The sequence below is a fragment of the Topomyia yanbarensis genome, chromosome 2 (genome assembly GCF_030247195.1).
Source record: "Topomyia yanbarensis strain Yona2022 chromosome 2, ASM3024719v1, whole genome shotgun sequence".
Lineage (NCBI taxonomy): Eukaryota > Metazoa > Arthropoda > Insecta > Diptera > Culicidae > Topomyia > Topomyia yanbarensis.
In genome coordinates, this window is record NC_080671.1 from 140,462,134 (window position 1) to 140,482,100 (window position 19,967).

Consider the following 19,967-nt stretch of genomic DNA (forward strand, 5'->3'; position numbering starts at 1 on the left):
AAAGTTTACATATTTTTCCAATAAATTGGTAGGAATTCAAGAACTAACTCTTCGTTTTTTTTGTCGTAATGTTGATTTGTCCACGAAATTACTAACTATATCCAAATCAAATCATGTTCTATTTTGTAGCATTTTCATGCTTGAAATTGCACTACAAGACCGATACTTAGTCGGCGTAACACTCGTTCAATCTGCAAACCCTATTAACCAATGCAGCGCAGAATATGCTGGGTCTGAGGCCTATGTATTGTAGTTAATTTCTGAACCAGTCTATTCGTCATATTGCTATATTTTCGATTAGAGAATCACTTCATATACAAATAATAATACAATGGTACAGTTCCATAGATGTACCATATAATATCGGAACCTTCCAGATATTTTTTCTTGACTAAAATTACTTTCTAGCAAACTATGCATGACATAATGTGCGGATTGTTTAGGTTTACGTGTTCTTAGAAAAACTCGAATCCAGCGCCGCTGTCATCACCTTCAAGGAAATCGAAAGCTTCGGGATTATTATTCTGTGATGTTCCTGACGGATTCTGTTGCTGGGGGAAACCCAAAAAAATAAAATCTAAATTACTCCCTGCACTACCATCACCGCATACAGTATTGTTCGGTAATGTTTCACCAGCTGGAAACAATTGGAAGTCGAAGTCAATGCTAGCGCCCCTGTTTTCCATATCGAACGACGATATGCTGCTGGTCAAAATGATTGCATCGTACGAGTCTTTGCCTTTATGTTGGTGGAGCGCTCCAGGCGGAGAAACACTTTCATTCGATCCGGTGTGCCCCTCTGACTGGACGCTCTTCGGATCAGAAAGTTGATCCACTTCCTGCGCGACGCTTTTGATAAGTGGAGTGAACTTGTTGCACGTGTCGCACCAGGCCGGTGTAGTTTTTTCAACGGACATATAATTTTCAAAATTGACGCAATGTTCCGTCGACATGTCGGTTGTTGGTGTTGGTAGGATACAGGAGATTGCACACTAGGATATTATTTTTGACATTTTCGGTGTTGTACTTGAGGCAACGTTGGGTGGTTTTTTGTGGAGAGCCGAACAGGCGACTGATTTTCGTTTCATCCTTGTTACTACGAGTAGGTTGAGTTTCATTTGCCATCTCAGAATAGATATATAGAATAGTTTTGGCTGCCAACGTCGGATCGTAATCTAACGGGAAGAGATTATATTGTGCGAGAAGAGATTATTCAAAGAAACTACCCAACTTACCACTACTGGTCACTAAGAATTGAAACTTTTCATTGTTAGTATCGTACTGGTGAACTTTGCTGTCCAAGTATTCCTGATGATCTTCCAGGTATTGCATGTGCATATCCGCCCCCGGAACAAACCGTCGGGGTGAAACGGATAGTTGAATTCTTTGCATACCACTAACCGTATCGTGAGGGATCAAACTTTGCTTCTGCTTCATAGCCTCCACCAGTTCGTAGTGCATCTGGTGTAGGCTAAATCGAAACATAAACAAATGTCATTAAAAAATAAACTTAAGAACGGCATGCTCTGATCGGATTTGTCAAAATGTGTTGCCATTTATTATTACTTTTCAGTTTTTGTTAGTTGTCAAGCAAAATCTATGCATAGGGTTCATTAAATCTAGTTTTCGGAGAGCCAAAAAATGATTACCCTTTTGCATGGGACCTTGGCGTATTTAATTTGTATTTGCTATAAGTTATTTTGAGAAAGTGTTTACAGAATATTCAAAGAGCTCAGGACCTCAGCTTAGCTGGCATAAACGAATAAACACAAGGCAAGGGTTTACTTTAGACAGCGGTAAATTAAGCAGGAGAGTTCAGCAGATCGATTATTTGTAAGGAATTCTTTAATTATTAATGGCGGAAAGATAAAATTAGTTTGGAAAGGATTATGTATAAAACGGCCAAATTGTCCAAACATTATTAGCTGAACGAATCTGATAACTTTTTTATTGGTGCAGATTTGGGTACAGATTTTCTCAAAAAATAGTGCGGATGGAAAATATTTTTTCACCCTAGGTACAGAATAAAATGTGGCAGCACTGGCCATGACGTGTTTTCGAAAAGAGAAATTGATATATTATATTGTTTTGTCTCTCCGACCAAATATGCTGGCAATGTTGCCACAAGTACAGATTTAAGTACAAAAGTGCAGATTTAAAAAAAAAAGTACGGATGCTGTACGGTACAGATTACATATTTATGTAAAGCTAAAATTGTTTAGTATAGTGTTTGAGTAACAGCGTTCATTTATCGTGAGTTTTATTACACTAAGGCAAAACTCATGGCGAAATTCATAAGATATATCTTATGATGAATAGAAAAGTAACAAAACTATGTTTTCATAAGATTAATATGAAAAACATACGACTTTTATGATCACTTTAACGTTTTATAAGTTATTGCATATGCCAGTCGTACGAACATCATTCGAGCATCTTATGATTCTCATAAACACAAGAGAAATGTATAATATTGCCTTATGATAATTCAAAGATACCTTATGGAACATGAGATCATTGCAAACCGATTTAACAAAATAAATGCCGTTTCATAAGATAATCTTAATATTTACACACGTGCTACTTGTGGCTTAAAACTATACGATATTCCTATGAGATTCGCTGTATTTTTTGCCTGAGTGTACGAATTTTAAAGAAAAACGAGGAACAAATAAATATTTTAGCGCTAAGAGCTAATGGCCGTTGGCTTAAAACGAATGTTTAACATATCTTACAAACAAAAATTATCATTTTGCAAAACTATTGCTTCAATTCATGTAAGAGATTGAACAAATTTCATGAAATTTAAGCAAAATTAATAATTAAAGATTAGATTCGCTTTGCCTTTCGGACTAGCAAACTAGCCATTTCGTTTTGCAAGGTCATTGGCATGAACTTCGGTACTGATTAGTGGACCTTACACGCGCAAAAAAAGTGTCAGTTCTAGTTCGCATGTGCATTATATGTTCAAAACTAGAGTAGAGGTAGTGAAGGATGTAGGGAATGAGACAGAGCGCGATTGAAAATATGAAAATGAAAGATACAAAAATGTAAGGAAGAAAACGAGATGGAGAGAAAGAGAGAGCAAAAATAAAAAAATGATTCAATAGAGAGGAGAGAATAGATTGGAGACAGCAGGAATGAAATGAAATGAATAAAGCTCGCCAGTTGTGTGATTGACTTAGAACGAGTAAGTTTAGTGTCTTGTTCGTCCGGACACGACACTGTACACCTCGCACTTACCGTGCATCTGAAACGGTTATATTTTTAGTTCGAATACAAAAATGTTGGTATTTTTCATTTCGTGTACCAAACTGTCTAACACTTCAGCAAAGTGTATCTGGCATCCCTGATCGACTGGGTTGTCAAAATGTTTGTAAACGTTTTCACGTTTCACTAGTCATATAATATTATTTTCCGCAGATTTGTGAGAAAATTGGTGTACAGCGCGTCGTATTTAGCAGTTTTTACAATGGGATCCTCAAAAAAGCACAAAAAGGAATCAAAGAAACACAAAAAACGGTCCCGCAGTCATACTCCGCATGAAAAAAGAAGCCGCTCCTACTCAGAGGATCAAGAACTAGTGGAGGTAGAGTATGATCGCCACAGGAAGGATACTTCCGCTTCTGGAAGTCGTTATGAGATGGTGGTTGTGGAAAAGGTGCACAAGCACAAGAAACACCGAAAGGAAAAGGTTCTGGTGGACGAACGGATTGAGCGTAAACAACGAAAGAAACATCGGTATGAGCTGGAAGAGGCAGAGACCGTTCAAGTGGGAAGTAGCTCGCGGTATCGCTATGAAAAGGACAATGGACACGAAACAAGCGGATCCCGTCACAAATCTCGTCGAGAGCAGCATTACATAGAGGTCAACGACGATGATAGCGATAGTGAGTGTATATATTTGATTTCCGGGAAGCACATTTAAAAAAAATGAAAGAATTTCTGAGAGCGATTATTGGTTCTTTCGTTTTTTGTGCTCCCCACACAATATTCGATTGGCGATAATTAGCAAATCTTTTCGTCTCTTTTTTCAGGATATCCCTGCCAAATTTTGAGACCCAGGTTTCACTAGTTTCACACATGAAGATTTTTCAGAACGTCCTCTTGAACGGTTCTTTTCTCCCGTTTTAGGCTCGGACTGCGTAGAGGTGCCGGTTGACGATGACATTCCGCCACCACCACCGCCAATCACAAGACGGGCACCTTCGCCGATTCCCGTACCCCAGGAAAAAATCAGCAAATCATCGCGAAGTCGCCGTACACCGTCGCCACCGTCAATGTACGTAAGCCGTAAAACTCCGTCTCCACCGCGAGTAGCTCCACCATCAAGGAGACGATCCCCATCTCCACAGCCATTGAGAAAGCGGTCTCCTTCGCCACTTCCGGTTAGAAGACGATCTCCTTCGCCACTTCCGGTTAGGAGGAGATCTCCTTCGCCACTTCCGGTTAGAAGGCGATCTCCTTCACCACCGCCGTTGAGGAGAAGATCACCATCACCACCACCAGTGCCGGCAAAGCCGTCCCGCAGAAGATCGCCTTCTCCACCGGTAGTAAAAATTCCTCGTAGAAGATCACCTTCCCCACCGGTTGTAAAGATTCCTCGCAGAAGATCGCCGTCCCCGGCGAAAATGTCCCGCAGGAAATCACCTTCACCAGTTCCTATGAAAAGCTCACGTCAGCGATCAATGTCTCCGATTCCGGAGAATGGTGCAGGGGATGTACTATCGATTGTGGAAACTAACAAACTAAGAGCGAAACTAGGACTTAAACCGCTAGAGGTAGGTCCGTCTGAAGGATCGGCACCTGCATCAATTGGGAAGCAGCGAGATGAAGAAGCGCCGAAAAATGAGAAGACCGGCCTTAGCTATGAAAAGATCAAGGATGATTGGGGTGAATTTTACCATAAGCCCGCAGCCAATCTTTCGGAAAAATCTAAAGAGGATAAGATTCGCGAGAAGTTGAAGGAGAGAAAGGAGAAACGTGCCGTGGAGGACAAGTTGAAGCAACAGAAGACACTGGGGGAAGACGATGAAGTAGATGACGTGCGTAATTGGGTCATAAAAAGTCGCGATAAGGAGCGGTTGAAGAAGGAAGCGGAAAAAAGGGCCAAGCTGCTGGATCAATTAGATGAAGAGTTTGGAGTTGGCGATTTGGTAGAGCAGGAAGTCAGGGAAACGAGAAAGGAAGCGTACAGAGATAGGGATTTGAAGGGGTTACGAGTGGAGCATGACGTGGAAGAGTTTAGGGAAGGTCGTCAGGTTATTTTAACGTTAAAGGATGCTGATGTTCTGGACTATGATGCTGGCGATACCTTGATTAACGTCAACATGGTGGATGATGAACGGTACAAAAAGAACGTTTCGAATAAAAAGGCTAACCCGAATCACTATGGATATGACGTATACTGTCAGGATGATGTGGACGAATTCGGTTTCCCGAAGGAAAGAGATATTCTCGGGAAGTATGACGAAGAAATTGGCGGACACAAAAAGTCTAGCTTCACGATAGGATCCAACGCCGAACATGAGGCGAGTGAAAAACGAAGACAATTGGAAATCAAGGCCAAACTGCAGAACAAAAAGCTTGATTCGCTTGACACGGTTCCTCTGGCCCTTGCTTCGGAATACTTTAACGAAACTGAACTGGCTTCGTTCAAAAAGCCAAAGAAGAAGGTGCGGAAAATTCGTCAGAAATTACGCGCGGATGATCTGCTTTCAACGGCAGTAGAGGCATCGTCCAGTCAAGATTTGGGATCGCGGGTGAATCGCCGTTCGGAACAACCGACTGAAGGATCAACCGAGTTACTAGCAAAAAATCGCAGAAGGTAAGTGGGAGGAATTTTATTGGTGCCGTTTGTTCATAATGATCAGTTTGATATTTTTTTCAGGGAACTTCTGCTCACTGATGACACACCGATGATCCAGGAAGATCTATCTAATGTCCGGGTTGAAGAGGACGATGAAGATCTTCAGGCAGTCTTGTCGAAGGCTCGCCGTCTCAAGCAAAAGGAGGCAATCATTTCAAAAACTCTCACCATCGATCCTGAGCGCATTAAGAAAGAGATCAAACACGAAATGGTGTCGGATGAGGGCGAAGAAACAAGTTATGACACGCGGACTAGAGACGGTGCCATTCTGTTGAATGCAACCGCTGAATTTTGCCGCACTTTAGGAGACATCCCTACGTACGGTTTAGCTGGCAATCGGGACGAGGATGTTAACGAAATGATGGATTTTGAACAGCACAGCGACAAAGAAGAGGACGAGCTGGAGGAACGTTTCGGGGCGTGGAACTCGGTTAATACAGCACGGGAACAGGAAGAACATGTCAATGCTGTTATTGCTGTGGATGATGTGGCTATCTTAGACGAGGAACCGGATGTAGCTTCTAGCGTGGCAGGAGCTCTGAAGCTGGCAAATTCCAAAGGATATCTAGAGAAGGAAGAGTCTAATCGGCCAAGCAACGCGCGGTTTGCCCATCTACAGGCACAAAACTACTCGATCGAGGATAAAAACTATGGGGATGATGACAAATACGCCAGACGAGATCGATTTTGTGGTCCGATTATGGATTTCAGAGAGAAGGAAACGTTCAAACCGAATGTTAAGCTGGAATACATCGACGATAGTGGACATTTGCTAACGCCGAAGGAAGCTTTCCGATATCTATCGCACAAGTTCCACGGAAAAGGTCCGGGAAAAAATAAGGTTGAGAAGCGGTTAAAGAAAAGCGAACAGGAGGGGGTAAGATATTTGGAAAGTTTTTATAGCGAAAATGTTTCATAACATTGTAACATTTCATTGCAGCTGATGAAAAAGATGAGTTCGACGGACACTCCGCTCGGAACACTAAATATGCTCCAGCAGAAGCAGAAGGAGACACAGTCGCCGTTCATTGTGTTGAGTGGAAGCAAACAAAATACCAGCATCGTAAAGCATAAACGCTAGTAATCCCAGCTAACATGTGGTCGAAAATAGTTCGCAAATACGCTAGCATAGGCATAGAGTTACAGTGAAGCTTTGGTTTGAAATTAAACTTTGTCGATATGGTAATGTTTCCTCGTTTCAGCTGTATTTTATGTTGGACTTCGTTGCAGATTACGTGTTGGTCCTCGGAAACTAAACTGCCGTGATACGTATAACAGTCCTACCTATACAGCGCAATTTCTTTAGTTGGGTCACGACTGCGCCCCAACTAGCGAACGGTATCCATTAATTGGGGCGATTGACAGCTAACAAAAATTACCCGAGGGAAGCGCTGATTGTTTTCTTTCGATAAAAACAAAACAAATATTTTGCGGTTCACGAAAGTTGGCTTTCCCAGTTTAAAGTTTATTTTTGTGATAAAGTATGTCATTAGTGTTCTTGCCAATAATTACTAGCGTACCCCCAACTAAGGAATTTGTGCTGTATGGTCATTATTCGACAGGTCTTGATTTTATGTCGTCTTGTGTAGTACGATCATGAGCCTGACCTTTACGTCGTTCGCCTTGGAGTACTTTTTGTTAGGATAGGATGGGACGGAATGAGCACAAAGGTGAGAATCCCGTGGGCTTGGCTTCAGTTTAGAAATCTTTATGCTTAGAGATTTCTGTAGCGAATTTCTATGATTCTGGTGATCCCTAGAATCGAGCAGCCCAACAGCGCGTGCTTTTGGATAGCGGAAAGAAGCTAAGGGGTACCCTGACGACTGACAGATTGAATTTCAATAATTAACTAGATCCAGACCGATGCAGTATCCTATGGTTGTTGGTTTATTGAATATAATTTAAACTAATTATTATCAATAATTTTGCACAAAGTAGATTATCCAAATTATTGAGGCAACATCTACTCAAATATTCGAAATTTGTCTAGTTGTTTTGAAGAACCATCGGTCCACGCGAACTAGACCGTCAAATAGCATTATCTTCGATTTGGGCACTTAACATTAAATACCATCTCTTAGAAAAGTGAGTGAGATTAGAAAATACACAGACACATATATAGACACAGATACATACACATATATACACAGATACATACGTACACATACACACAGACGAGGAAAAGGGGCAGCAGGGACAGAAGGACAGAAGTTCAAAGGCTTAACGAACCCCCCCCCCCCCCCGCGGAGCTACTGCGAGTTGGGGAGTCTTGCTAGGATATGGTGGGGCAAGGCAATGTTGGGCTCTGCCAAACCTCTAGAAAAAGCCATGTAAATCCGAAAGCAGCTCCGACGAAGCGAGTCGGTGCCGCTTCCGCTAAGGTTTTACCCAAGACTTTAGCATAAAGCACCCTTACCCAACGGGAGTGCCAAACGGCACATTAGGATCGACACCAGTAAGATCCTAATTACGGCATACTGGCGGCAGAACACGGATGTGAATAAGGATTTAATCGAAATTATCTACGGACCGACAGCCACGCCATTCCACTACCCTAGTAAGGATGGGTGACACTTCCCCGAAACGGCGAGTGGGCTAATGGTGCTGGCTGCCCCCCGTCCCAGTAAAACTTTGGTAGGTCTCCAAGTACGTTCGAAACCCGCCACCTTAGCTGGTGCAAGTAGGCTCAGTTGAAGGCTCCTGACTAGCGCCGATCCGGCTCTGAACGCGGTACCCCATGAAGGACCGCGTCAACCCTTGCATGCGACCTCACTGCTCGCAAAGGTAACCATGGGATCATGTGAGGCGACTACTTATTACGGGCGTAGATAGCGGCTTGGAGTTGGGACCCAAGAAGCATGCAAAAAGACAAAATCAACAAAAATTCTAACGGAGCAACTGTGGTGAACCCGTTCGCCAAAGGTGGGCTAGCGAGGTCACCGACCCAGCATAACGAACAAGTGCAACAGCAAGTGCAACCACAACAGCAGCAGCAGCGAGAGCAGCCTAGCGAGTCCACACAGAGCACGAGCGGCAACAAACCAACTGGACGCCAATGAAAGCTAGGATTTCAGGTGCGCACACCGAAACCAAGTGTTACCCAAGAAGACCAGCAGTCTGGGTTACCTAAAGTGACGAAGTTGAGGCAAAAAATTGATGAACTCTACGAATTCGTCAAAAGCAAGGGCAACGTGCACGGACATATCAAGGATCTAGTGATTACCATCAAATCCGCCGTAGCAGCAGCCGAATGCGAACATATGGCGTTACTAGAGCGAGCTGGAAACGCCGAAAATGCGCTGAAGTCCACAGCGATAGAAGAAGCAGAAGCCTATGAGACACCGAAGGGCGGCCGGGATTCTCGTTCTGTGAAAAGAATAAGGGAAACGCCAGGAGAGGAGGAGGAACCGATGAAGCCCAGGAAGGTCGGTGAAGGACAGCGAAAAAGCCGAAAATCTCAGAGTGAATGGCGTACCGTAGAAACCGCAGAAGAGAGGAAGAAAAAACAGAAAGAAAAGGAGGAAAAGAAGAAAAACAAGAAAGAAGACCTTCGGCCACGCCAGCAGAAGCAGAGGGGAGACGCTCTAGTCGTCAAAGTAAACGAAGGCGTGACGTACGCTGCGATCCTCAAAAGGGTGCGAGAGGATCCCAAGTTGAAGGAGCTGGGGGAGAACGTTATAAGAACCAGGCGTACTCAGAAAGGCGAAATGCTGTTCGAGCTGAAGAAATATCCATTGATCAAGAGCTCGGCCTACCGGGAACTTGTGGCAGAAGCGGTGGGAGGAGAAGCGAATGTGAGAGCATTAGTTCAGGAAGCAGTGGTCGAGTGCAGGAATCTGGACGAGATCACAACGGAAGACGAAGTGAGAAGCGCGCCAATAGAGCAAGGAAACCTGGAGAGGGAGCAGATATCAATAAGATTGAGGAAGGCGTACAGTGGCACACAGACAGCAGTGATACGCTTATCGCCAACCACAGCCAACAAGCTTATGTCGACCGGTAAGATCAAAATCGGGTGGTCGGTGTTCTCGTTGCGATTGATCCCTAGAGCCACTAAATAAATGGAGCGGTGTTTCAGATGCCTGGGTTTTGGCCATCAGGCAAGAAACTGTAGAGGCCCCGACAGATCTGATCTGTGCAGAAAATGTGGGGAGAAGGGACACATTGCTAGAGACTGCACAAAGCAACCGAAGTGCTTTCTCTGCACAAATGAGGTCGAAAAAGACCACATGACGGGAGGCTTCTTATGCCCAGAGTGCAAAAAGGCGAAGGCAGGCCAATAATGATGGAGGTTACCCAGCTCAATCTCAATCATTGTGACATTTCACAGCAACTGTTGTGGCAGTCAACAACAGAAATGAAGTGCGACGTTGCGATTATTGCAGAGCCGTATCGTGTCCCTCGCGATAACGGTAACTGGGTGGTGGATAGTGCAGGGATGGCGGCAATCCAAGGGATGGGCGGTTTCCCTGTTCAAGAAGTGGTGGATAACACACACGAAGGTTTCGTGATCGCCAGGATAAACGGCGTATTCGTGTGTAGCTGTTATGCTCCTCCACGGTGGACACCAGAGCAATACAACCGGATGCTGGACGCATTAACCGACGTCGGGCGAACGCCGGTTGTTATAGGAGGAGATTTCAACGCTTGGGCCGTGGAGTGGGGTAGCAGGCTGACCAACGCACGAGGTTACAACCTATTGGAAGCACTGGCGAAGCTGGACGTAAAGCTGTGCAGTGAAGGTTCCGCTAGCACATTCCGTAAAGACGGTCGGGAATCCATCATCGATGTAACATTCTGCAGCGCGTCGCTGATGGATGACATGAATTGGCGAGTTAGTGAGCAGTACACACATAGTGATCACGAAGCCATCCACTACACCATTGGTCGGCGAAATCGTACGGTGACGCAGAGAGTGAGGACTGGCGAGCGGAAGTGGAAAATAAAGGAATTCGACAAGGACCTTTTTGTGGAAGCACTTCGTGCTGACAGCGCCACTCCAATTCCGAGTGCCGATGAGCTGTCGGAAACAATAGCTAGGGCATACGATATAACAATGCCGAGGAAAATGGAGCCGAGGAACTACCGGCGTCCGGCGTACTGGTGGAACGAAAGGCTAAGCATCCTCCGGGCTACTTGCTTAAAAGCCAGAAGACGCGTTCAGAGAGCAAGATCTGAGGCAGTCAGAGAAGAGTGTAAGGTAACATTCCGGGCCGCTTTTAAACGTGAGATAGTGCTAAGCAAGTCCATCTGCTACAAGCAGCTGTGCAGAGAAGTAGACGCTAACCCCTGGGGCAATGCTTGCCGTGTCGTTATGGCCAGGAACAAGGGCCCAATGACGCCAGCCGAAATGTGCGGCGACAAGCTGAAAATTATCGTTGAGGGCCTTTTCCCGAAGCACGACCCAACCGCATGGCCGCATACACAGTACGCTGATGCAGATGGTGGAAATGCAGGTGACAATCGGGTTTCCAACGACGAGCTCCTTATAGTGGCAAAAGGGCTGAAAGCGAAGAAAGCTCCCGGACCGGATGGTATCCCCAACGTGGCACTGAAGACTGCGATCCTGGCGTTTCCGGATATGTTCAGGATAGTCCTACAGAAATGCCTGGACGATGGCTACTTCTCGGATAGATGGAAGATCCAGAAGCTGGTGTTACTGCCAAAACCAGGGAAACCACCAGGAGATCCAGTGTATCGGCCTATATGCCTGCTGGATATTCTCGGTAAACTCCTGGAAAGAGTCATCCTCAACAGGCTGACGACCTACGCTGAAAGTGAAAACGGACTATCGCAGAGACAGTTCGGGTTCCGGAAAGGAGTATCGACGGTGGACGCCATCCGCATCGTCATCGCGAACGCGGAGAAAGCATTGAAGCAAAAGAGAAGGGGTAATCGCTACTGCGCCGTGGTAACGATAGACGTGAAGAACGCGTTCAACAGTGTTAGCTGGGGAGCCATCGCCGTAGCGCTGCATAGAATGCGGGTTCCGGACTATCTGTGCAAGGTTCAGAAAAGTTACTTTCAGAACCGAGTACTGGTCTACGAAACGAACACGGGGCAGAGGTCGATTAGGGTAACGGCGGGAGTACCTCAGGGCTCCATACTCGGCCCAACGCTCTGGAATATTATGTACAACGGAGTGTTAACACTGGAACTGCCCAGGGGAGTGGAGATCGTCGGCTTTGCAGATGATGTTGTCCTGACGATAACGGGCGAGACCCTTGAGGAGGTGGAGATGCTGACGGCAGAGACAATAGGCATCGTAGAAACCTGGATGGTTAACGTCAGGTTGCAGCTGGCTCACCACAAGACTGAGGTAGTGATGGTTAGCAATCGTAAGCAAATCCAGCGTCTCGAGATCAGCGTCGGGGGACAATCCATTCCATCGATGCGCGCGCTGAAGCACCTGGGTGTGATGGTTGACGATCAGTTGAATTACAACTGCCATGTCGACTATGTATGTGAAAACTAGGATAACTAGCGCATTGGCAAGGATCATGCCGAATCACGTAGGGGCAAAAGGCAGCACGAGACGTCTCCTGGCGAATGTCTCATCCTTAATCCTGAGATATGGCGTACCGGCCTGGGCTGCTGCGCTGAACTCAAAGCGGAACCGGACGAAGTTGACAAGCACTTTTCGCCTAATGGCTGTTCGTGTCGCAAGTGCGTACAGAACGATATCGTCGGAGGCGGTATGCGTAATTGCCAGGATGATTCCCATCTGCATCACTCTGGCTGAGGACGTAGAATGCTACCAGCGGAGAAATGAACGTAATGCAAGGAGACTGGTTCGAGTGGACTCGGCTAAGTGGCAGCAAGAGTGGGATTACGCGGAGAAAGGAATGTGGACCCATCGACTCATCCCAAATGTATCTACTTGGGTACATAGGAAGCATGGAGAGGTGAACTTCCATCTGACGCAGGTTTTGTCCGGGCATGGATGCTTCCGGAAATACCTACATCGGTTTGGACACGCTTCGTCACCCCTTTGCCCGGAGTGTGTGAACGTGCAAGAGACACCGGAACACGTGGTCTTCGAATGCCCCAGATTCGAAGAAGTCCGAAGGGGTATGCCTGATATAACAGTAGATAATATCGTCGAAGAGATGTGCCGCGACGAGCATATCTGGGACGCTGTTAACAGAGTTGTTACGAGTATACTCTCTGAGTGACAAAGGAAGTGGCGAAGGGACCAACAAAGTAACGACATTGGTTAGAACGCCGCGGTGGAACCACAAATAGGGTTTCGGGAGAAATTCCGCCGCTGGGAAACTCACCGACGGTGTAGACTGGGTCCACCACCGGGGACTAGACCGAGTAGACGAGGCGGGGAGCTTAATGGCTCACAGAAACGTACATCAGTATCGGGAGCGGTCTGCCGCCGGGGAATTCACGATAGGGCTGATTCGGCGCCTTGGACTACCCGACAGAATCATGACGAAAAGGGGAGCCAATTGGCTCACGAAACAAACACCGGTAACGAAAGAAATTCTGTTGTCGGGGAACTCTCAATGGGAGTAGGATAAGCGGTAAAGCTGGAAGATTTTAGTAGTGCTAAATGGCTCAAGAAAGCGGGTATCGGTGTCGGGGGAAATTCCTCCGTCGGGGAACTATCGGTTGGAGTAGGATGAGTTCACCGTTGAGCACTATCCAAGCGGATCGTGATAAGGCCGGGAGCTGAACGGAAACATGAGCTGAATGGCTCAGAGATTTAGCACCTAAACGGCTCACCACAGGGACGAGAAATAAACGGCGACGTAATGGATGGAGACAAGAAGCAGGAGAGGAATCGAGAGTTAAATCAAAGCTCATAGGTCGTGCCACTCCATGAACCAAGCGAAGCTCCGAGATAGAGCAGTAGAAAGAGGTGCGATGAAAGCGCAACGAACTCCCCTACGAAGTAATACGATGACGTAGTTCCGTGGGGAAGAAGGGCGTAAAAAAGTAAGGAATGTTTTTAGTGGTTAGGCACGAACGTGAGTCGTGAGTCCCACACAGTGCCAATACACTACAGGCCAGGCTTTTGAAGCTTTTTTAACCTTACTATAAAAAAAATACATACATACAGGGGGCAGCAGGGACAGGAGCCTAGGTCGGAAGGAAAAACACGGGAAACAGCAAAATCAGAAGGGAAAGCAAAAAATAGAACAGAAAAGAAAAGTAGAACCTCCGGCTCGTCAGAAGGTGCCAAACAGAGAAGCCGTGCTCGTCAAAGCCAATGACGCGACGACGTTTGCAGCGCTACTCAAGAAGGTCAGAGAGGACCCTGAACTTAAAGATGTAGGAGAAAACGTGGTAAGAACCAGGCGTACCCAAAAAGACGAGATGATCTTCGAAAGGATCCCACGACTAGTAGCTCGGCCTTTCAGTAGACTATTACCAAATCGATGGGTGAAAAGGCAGAAGTTAAAGCCCTAAACCCGGAGATGGTAATTGTGTGCAAGGACCTTGATGAAATCACGATGGAAGACGAGCTGAGAGGTACACTGAAACAGCAGTGATCATCCCCATGGTTCGGTAGATCCCATATAAAATACCATATGTTGGTGTATTTATGGGTTGTTGAGACGATGGAGAGGATTTATCGCATTCTCTCAAGGTTCATTGCTTCATGCTCACTATGCTAATTGCGTGCGACTGAACCAAGGTTGAATGGCTATTAGGTGCAATCAAACAAATGAGTGAATGTTCCCATGCCTGCTAAAGTGTCAACTAAGGTATGGTTCAAAAGATTGGATGTAAGTCGGGACTTCATTCACGTGATGTCTAGGCTCATGCCTTAATATACGTTAGATACGCATCTCCGCCATATTGATATTAATTGCGCTTGCAAAGAGAATTATCAAGACATTGAGTATATTGTTTGGTCTTACACTGAATATCGAGAAGTTAAATCTGACGATACGATATACTTCTTACAACTATGCTAAGAAGCACCTACTGTTACTTTGTTTCATAATAAATTGTAAACCAAACCAATGAAAAAGTGACTCAATTTCGAAAATAGTTTTTCGTTTTAATTCAGGTATGAAGCACACTAAAATAATTAAACAATTTGGCAAAATTTTCAGATGTGTTCAATTTTTCAATATACGCTAAAAGTTAAAATTAAGTCCTGCTGGTGAAGATGTATCGAACCATTATGGGTATGTACACCATTAAATGCGCAGAAGATATTATGCTGGCACTACCATTCTGGTCGCCTAGCTTCATGTTCATGGTTGTCACCTCCAGTACACAGTCATTCGCAATCGGTTCCGACTGTACCAGCTGCAGTCTTAGGCTGTTTTTCCCGTAAACTAGAACGAAACCAGTTGTTAAATAGTGTCGATCAGTTTTAATAGTGCCATATCCAGGTAACTCACCAACACAAGTATCGCACAATGTATATTCGACTTCATCGATAAACAAACTGAGATTCGGACTCGTGGACACAGCTTTGAAAACTACTGCGAATTTATCCGGTAGTACTTCTAGCGAAAACTTCCTCGTCATGTAGGTTATTTCCGGAACGAAAAATCGAGTCGTTCCCGGTGGTAATCGTGGTTTATTGATTGTAAACGAGTCGATAGATAAGCGAATCCCACCGTAGCCATTTAGTACTGCCTGCAGGAACCCACCGGCACCTGTGACAAAATTCGAACCTCCTGCAAAATCCATCGGCATCATATTCCACACGTTGAATGGCGGACGTAAATACTCGTTGTAGCTTTTACGGAATGTTTCGGCAGCGAGATTTAACTCACCCAACTCTAGCCATCCGATCGTATGTATCGGCCAGGTCACCGCTGGACCGTTTGGCACTACAGCTGCTTGATAGATTTCAAGATTATGTCGCTTCGTTTCACTGGAAAGGTTTAGTCATTACCGTCAATTCTGTGAGTCCATTGTTGAACTACTTACTCGTTCATTGGGAAAATTAGAGGATAGCTCAGTAATACTGCATCCGCTTGTCCAATACGATTTCCTAAGGTGTACCCTTCGAACTGAGGGTGGTAATCCTTCGTTGGATCATATAAAAGTTGCAAACTCTTAGCGATTTTGGTGAGCTCGTGCCATTCATTTTCCTGCAACTTCAGTGTACTTCTGCACATACAACCTGCAAATTCTCCGAAGAAAAGGTTATGGGCAGCGATCACATTCGTATACACGTCATTGGTAACATTGCGGTGGATCTCATCCGGACCAGTTACCGAACGAATGTCAAACTTATCGGTGTCCGGATTGTAAACCGCTCGACTCTTCCAAAATTTCGCAGTTTCATACGCCAATTCGCAACCATTCGTGAGCATCCAGGACATGTCGTCAGTGGCCAGCAGATACTGTCGGGCTGCGAATGCGACATCTCCGGTAATATGATGCTGCAATGCAGCTGCCTCTGCCGACGGTGATACTTCGCGACCGGTGAACGCTGATGCCCATGGATATTGCCATCCTTCAAATCCATTATAAACCGCATTTATATCGAGACTGTTACGCAAGATGACACTTCTGTATTCCAGCAGTTTCAAAGCGGCGTCCGGATCTACCAACAGAATGGTAGGGAAAATCCAGATATCCATGTCCCACATATTGTGTCCCTGAAAACCTTGGCTGGAACCTCCTCCTCGTCCAAGCCCAGACGGAGAAATTCCATACCATTGAAAGACATCTGGTTGCGCTGTGACTGGTGACGGTACGTTACTAAACAATGTGAAAGCACTAGATTTGAGAGCACGATCTAATGCATCGTTTCCCTCTACACCTATTCCGTATCGGTCCCACATGGCTTGCATTTGAGTTATGTGTGACAATTCAGGATTAACCGACATTAACATCCGAAGTTCCTGCACTGCCACTGTCTCACTACGGGCAAAAACAGTATAGAAAAAGTAATCCTGGGACGTTCGATCACCTTCCATTTGCAGTATAGATGGGACGTTGGTGAAGAAAACGCACACTTGCATACCCGCAGGCTGAATCATAGGATCTTCAACTTGCTTCGTTCGACCGCATTGGAACAAAACCATGTGTCCATCGATCACTTGATTCTGAGTGGGTTGAAATTCAATATCCTCGGAGGGCTCACCCGGGTCCTGCTGAATCATTACTTGTACTACACCTTCGCCGTTGAGGCGTTGAATGCGGAAGCGATTCACGATGGCATGATCGTAGAACCTATGCGGATAAACTTCGTGGATCAATCGCAACTGTCGGTTGGGGTCGTCGTACACTGTTCGAAAACGACCAAACTTCAGGTCTAGCTGGTAAGTGCAGTACGGAGGATTGGTCTCAATATTGGCACATTGCACCAACTGTAGTCGAGCGTAGTTCGGTATACGCGCGCGGTGGCTCTGTAATCCACGGCCGTTATAGACGCCATTGAGAAAAACACTGTCACTATGCGCTACGAAGCCAAGGTTTCCATTCGCAAGTGTTGGAACGGCTGGTTCTGTTGGAAATCTGAAGAGAACTAACAATAAGCTACGAAATATTTTGCAAAATACACGGTAGTCACTCACCGCTCGGAATTAAATAGAAAATTCGAATCATTTCCTAAAACAGATGCGGAAACGAAAAGCAGCGAAAAATATAATAAAGTTACTCCTAGCATGTTCGTTTGCCACAACGTGCTCATCACTATCTGAATGCCTAATTTACTACTGTGGAAGGTTTCGCGATTTACCTCCGGGCCAGTTACGATTTCGGTGAAATCGATATCATGATAACGAATTTATTGCTCGTTAGAAGATAAGCTGTGTAACGGAAATGATTGCGTATGATGAATAGATGTGTCATCGAGTGTCGGAATTGAGGGAGTTTGGTTCATTCTGAATATTGAGTCATCACATGCAAATATGTCACATAGCGGAACAAAATTTATTAGACATCTTTGTTAATGAGTTTTAGAAAAGCCTAAACCTTAATAAAAATATTAAGTTCTTAATACCAATACGGCCCAAATTAGCACCTCAATAACATGATAGCCATCGTTGTTAGTCGCCACCACATCCATCGCTCACGGGTTACAAGATAAAGGATATAAATGGACAGAGTCAGCGTTAGCGCAAAACCTGTTTTAATCCACCTAGAGGTGCAATTGTGCCTTTCTCATTTTTCCAAACTTTGATTTAATAGCTGGCTCGTACAATATAACATTATGGAAATGTCTTTCATTCTTATTACACTTGGTAAGTATATATAAGAGCACCTTTTTGCATTCATCGCGGTATCGGTTTGAATCGGAGTTTTCTATGTGATCGCACTCCATAACCCGTAACTCCGGAGCCGAAAGTCGGATGGAGATGGAATTTAATATCAGTTTCCGGGGACCTTTCATTTGAGACTAAGTTGATCAAATCGGTCGAGCCATTTTCGAGAAACCAATATAACCGTTATTCTGAATTTGGATGCTTCCGGAGCCGTCGATGGTGGCCAGTGTGGCCAAAGAGACTTTGCATGACTGTTGATGACCTAGATCTACAAATTCAACAGTTGTGTTTACATTTTGGAAAAAAATTCACCTTTTTACATTCATCGCAGAATTCGTTAGAATCGGGATTTGCTGCGTGATCGTACGTATCACCCTGTAATTCAGGAACCAGAACTCGGATCCACACAAAATTCAACAGCAGCTGATGGACCTTTCTTTTAAACACAAGTTTGTCAAAATCGGTTCAGAAAATTCCGAGAAACCGATGTGGACAAATCAACAAATTTTGTTTTGTAACCATACTCTTCAACTCGTAATCCGGAACAAGATGTCGGTTGAAAATGAAATTCAATAGCAACCTATGGGAATATTATACCTTTCATTTGAATCTTAGTTTGTAAAAATCGGTTCAGTCATCTCCGAGAAACCGATGTGGACATTTTGTTAACAAATCTGCACATACACACATACATACATACATACATACATACACACATACATACACACAGATATTTTGCGATCTCGGCGAACTGAATCGAATGTTATATGAGACTCGGCCCTCCGGGCCTCGGTTATAAAGTCGGTTTTTGGAGCAATTGCATAACCTTTCTATATGAGAAAGGCAAAAGAATAATATTTAATTAGCTTAATCAGCATGAGTTCAATGTTTTCTTCATGTGATTATATTTTGAAATGTTGGTGGAATGGGTTTAAAAGTGGAGGGAATGGGTTAGTAGAGTGGGAGTGGAGGATGCGTCAGAAATCCTTCATCTTATTTTGGTATACGGGGTGGATGAAGGAAATGCGGGCGTGAGGGTGGTCCAAAGGGAGGGGAGTGATGAAGGAAGGAGGTGTAAGGGCAAGGCGGGGGGAGGGGAGGGGCGGCGACGGAATACTCAATTACATATTTTGCCTTCCATTTGAGACTTGGTTTGAGAAAATCGGTTCAGTCATCACCGAAGAACCGATGTGACTTTAATTGTAGAATATGCCCGGAATTCCGGACTTTCGGAATCGTCGATAGTGGACAATATATTCAAAGAATGTTTGATTGGCAATCAGTTATCTAGATCTGCGATTAGAAGTAATTTGGTGACCATTTCAATAGTTTTTAGCCTCTGAGGTATTACGATTGTGCCGATTTATATGGGAAATTCCAGTGTATCCTTACTTACACCCCTGTAACTCCGGAAGCAACTGTCAGAACCGAATGAAATTCAGCAGCAGTCAATGGTATTACTGTATCTTTCATTTGAAATCAAGTTTGTAAAAATTGGTAGAGAATTCGTTGGGGAATGGGTGTGATATTAGCTTAGGAACTTGGCGGGTTCCACGGGGGCTTCATGAACCGTCATAGGTGGCCAGTGTGGTCAAAGCTGCTTTGATTGATCATTAGTGATCTAGACCCGCAAACTAGAGTAATGTTACATCAATTTTAATATGTTTTACATCATTTGAACATCATGGTGGTACCAGTTTATATGGGAATTTGCTGTGTGACCGCACTCTTCAACCCGTAACTCCGGAACCGGAAGTCGGATCAACTAAAAATTCAATAGCAGCTTATGGGAGTGTTATACCTTTCAGATGAAACTAAGTTTGCGAAAATCGGTTCAGCCATCTCTGAGAAAATTGTGTGAGTTTAAATAAAACACACACATACACACACATACATACACACAC

The 19,967-nt window shown here is 44.7% G+C and overlaps 3 protein-coding genes across 4 annotated transcripts; 1 reads left to right on the forward strand and 2 right to left on the reverse strand.

The window, feature by feature from the left end:
* Positions 1–225: 225 nt before the first annotated feature.
* On the reverse strand, positions 226–1,488 carry LOC131681546 (uncharacterized). The gene is made up of 2 exons (XM_058962384.1): positions 1,236–1,488; positions 226–1,175 (listed from the first exon to the last, which is right to left on the reverse strand). Exons 1-2 carry the CDS (start codon positions 1,483–1,485, stop codon positions 925–927), a joined length of 501 nt encoding a protein of 166 aa, XP_058818367.1. The 5' UTR covers positions 1,486–1,488; the 3' UTR covers positions 226–924.
* Positions 1,489–3,356: 1,868 nt separating this feature from the next.
* LOC131681545 (U4/U6.U5 tri-snRNP-associated protein 1) lies at positions 3,357–7,067 on the forward strand. 2 transcript variants are annotated; one of them, XM_058962382.1, is made up of 5 exons: positions 3,757–3,890; positions 4,038–4,065; positions 4,135–5,827; positions 5,891–6,746; positions 6,810–7,067. In XM_058962382.1, exons 3-5 carry the CDS (start codon positions 4,281–4,283, stop codon positions 6,948–6,950), a joined length of 2,544 nt encoding a protein of 847 aa, XP_058818365.1. In that variant the 5' UTR covers positions 3,757–3,890; positions 4,038–4,065; positions 4,135–4,280; the 3' UTR covers positions 6,951–7,067. The 2 variants fall into 2 exon arrangements, with proteins under 2 accessions (XP_058818364.1, XP_058818365.1); XM_058962381.1 differs by lacking the exon at positions 4,038–4,065 and having other exon boundaries at positions 3,357–3,890.
* Positions 7,068–14,899: 7,832 nt separating this feature from the next.
* LOC131686267 (protein-glucosylgalactosylhydroxylysine glucosidase-like) lies at positions 14,900–17,500 on the reverse strand. The gene is made up of 4 exons (XM_058970534.1): positions 17,374–17,500; positions 15,776–17,314; positions 15,238–15,719; positions 14,900–15,171 (listed from the first exon to the last, which is right to left on the reverse strand). Exons 1-4 carry the CDS (start codon positions 17,487–17,489, stop codon positions 14,981–14,983), a joined length of 2,328 nt encoding a protein of 775 aa, XP_058826517.1. The 5' UTR covers positions 17,490–17,500; the 3' UTR covers positions 14,900–14,980.
* Between the last annotated feature and the right edge of the window lie 2,467 nt (positions 17,501–19,967).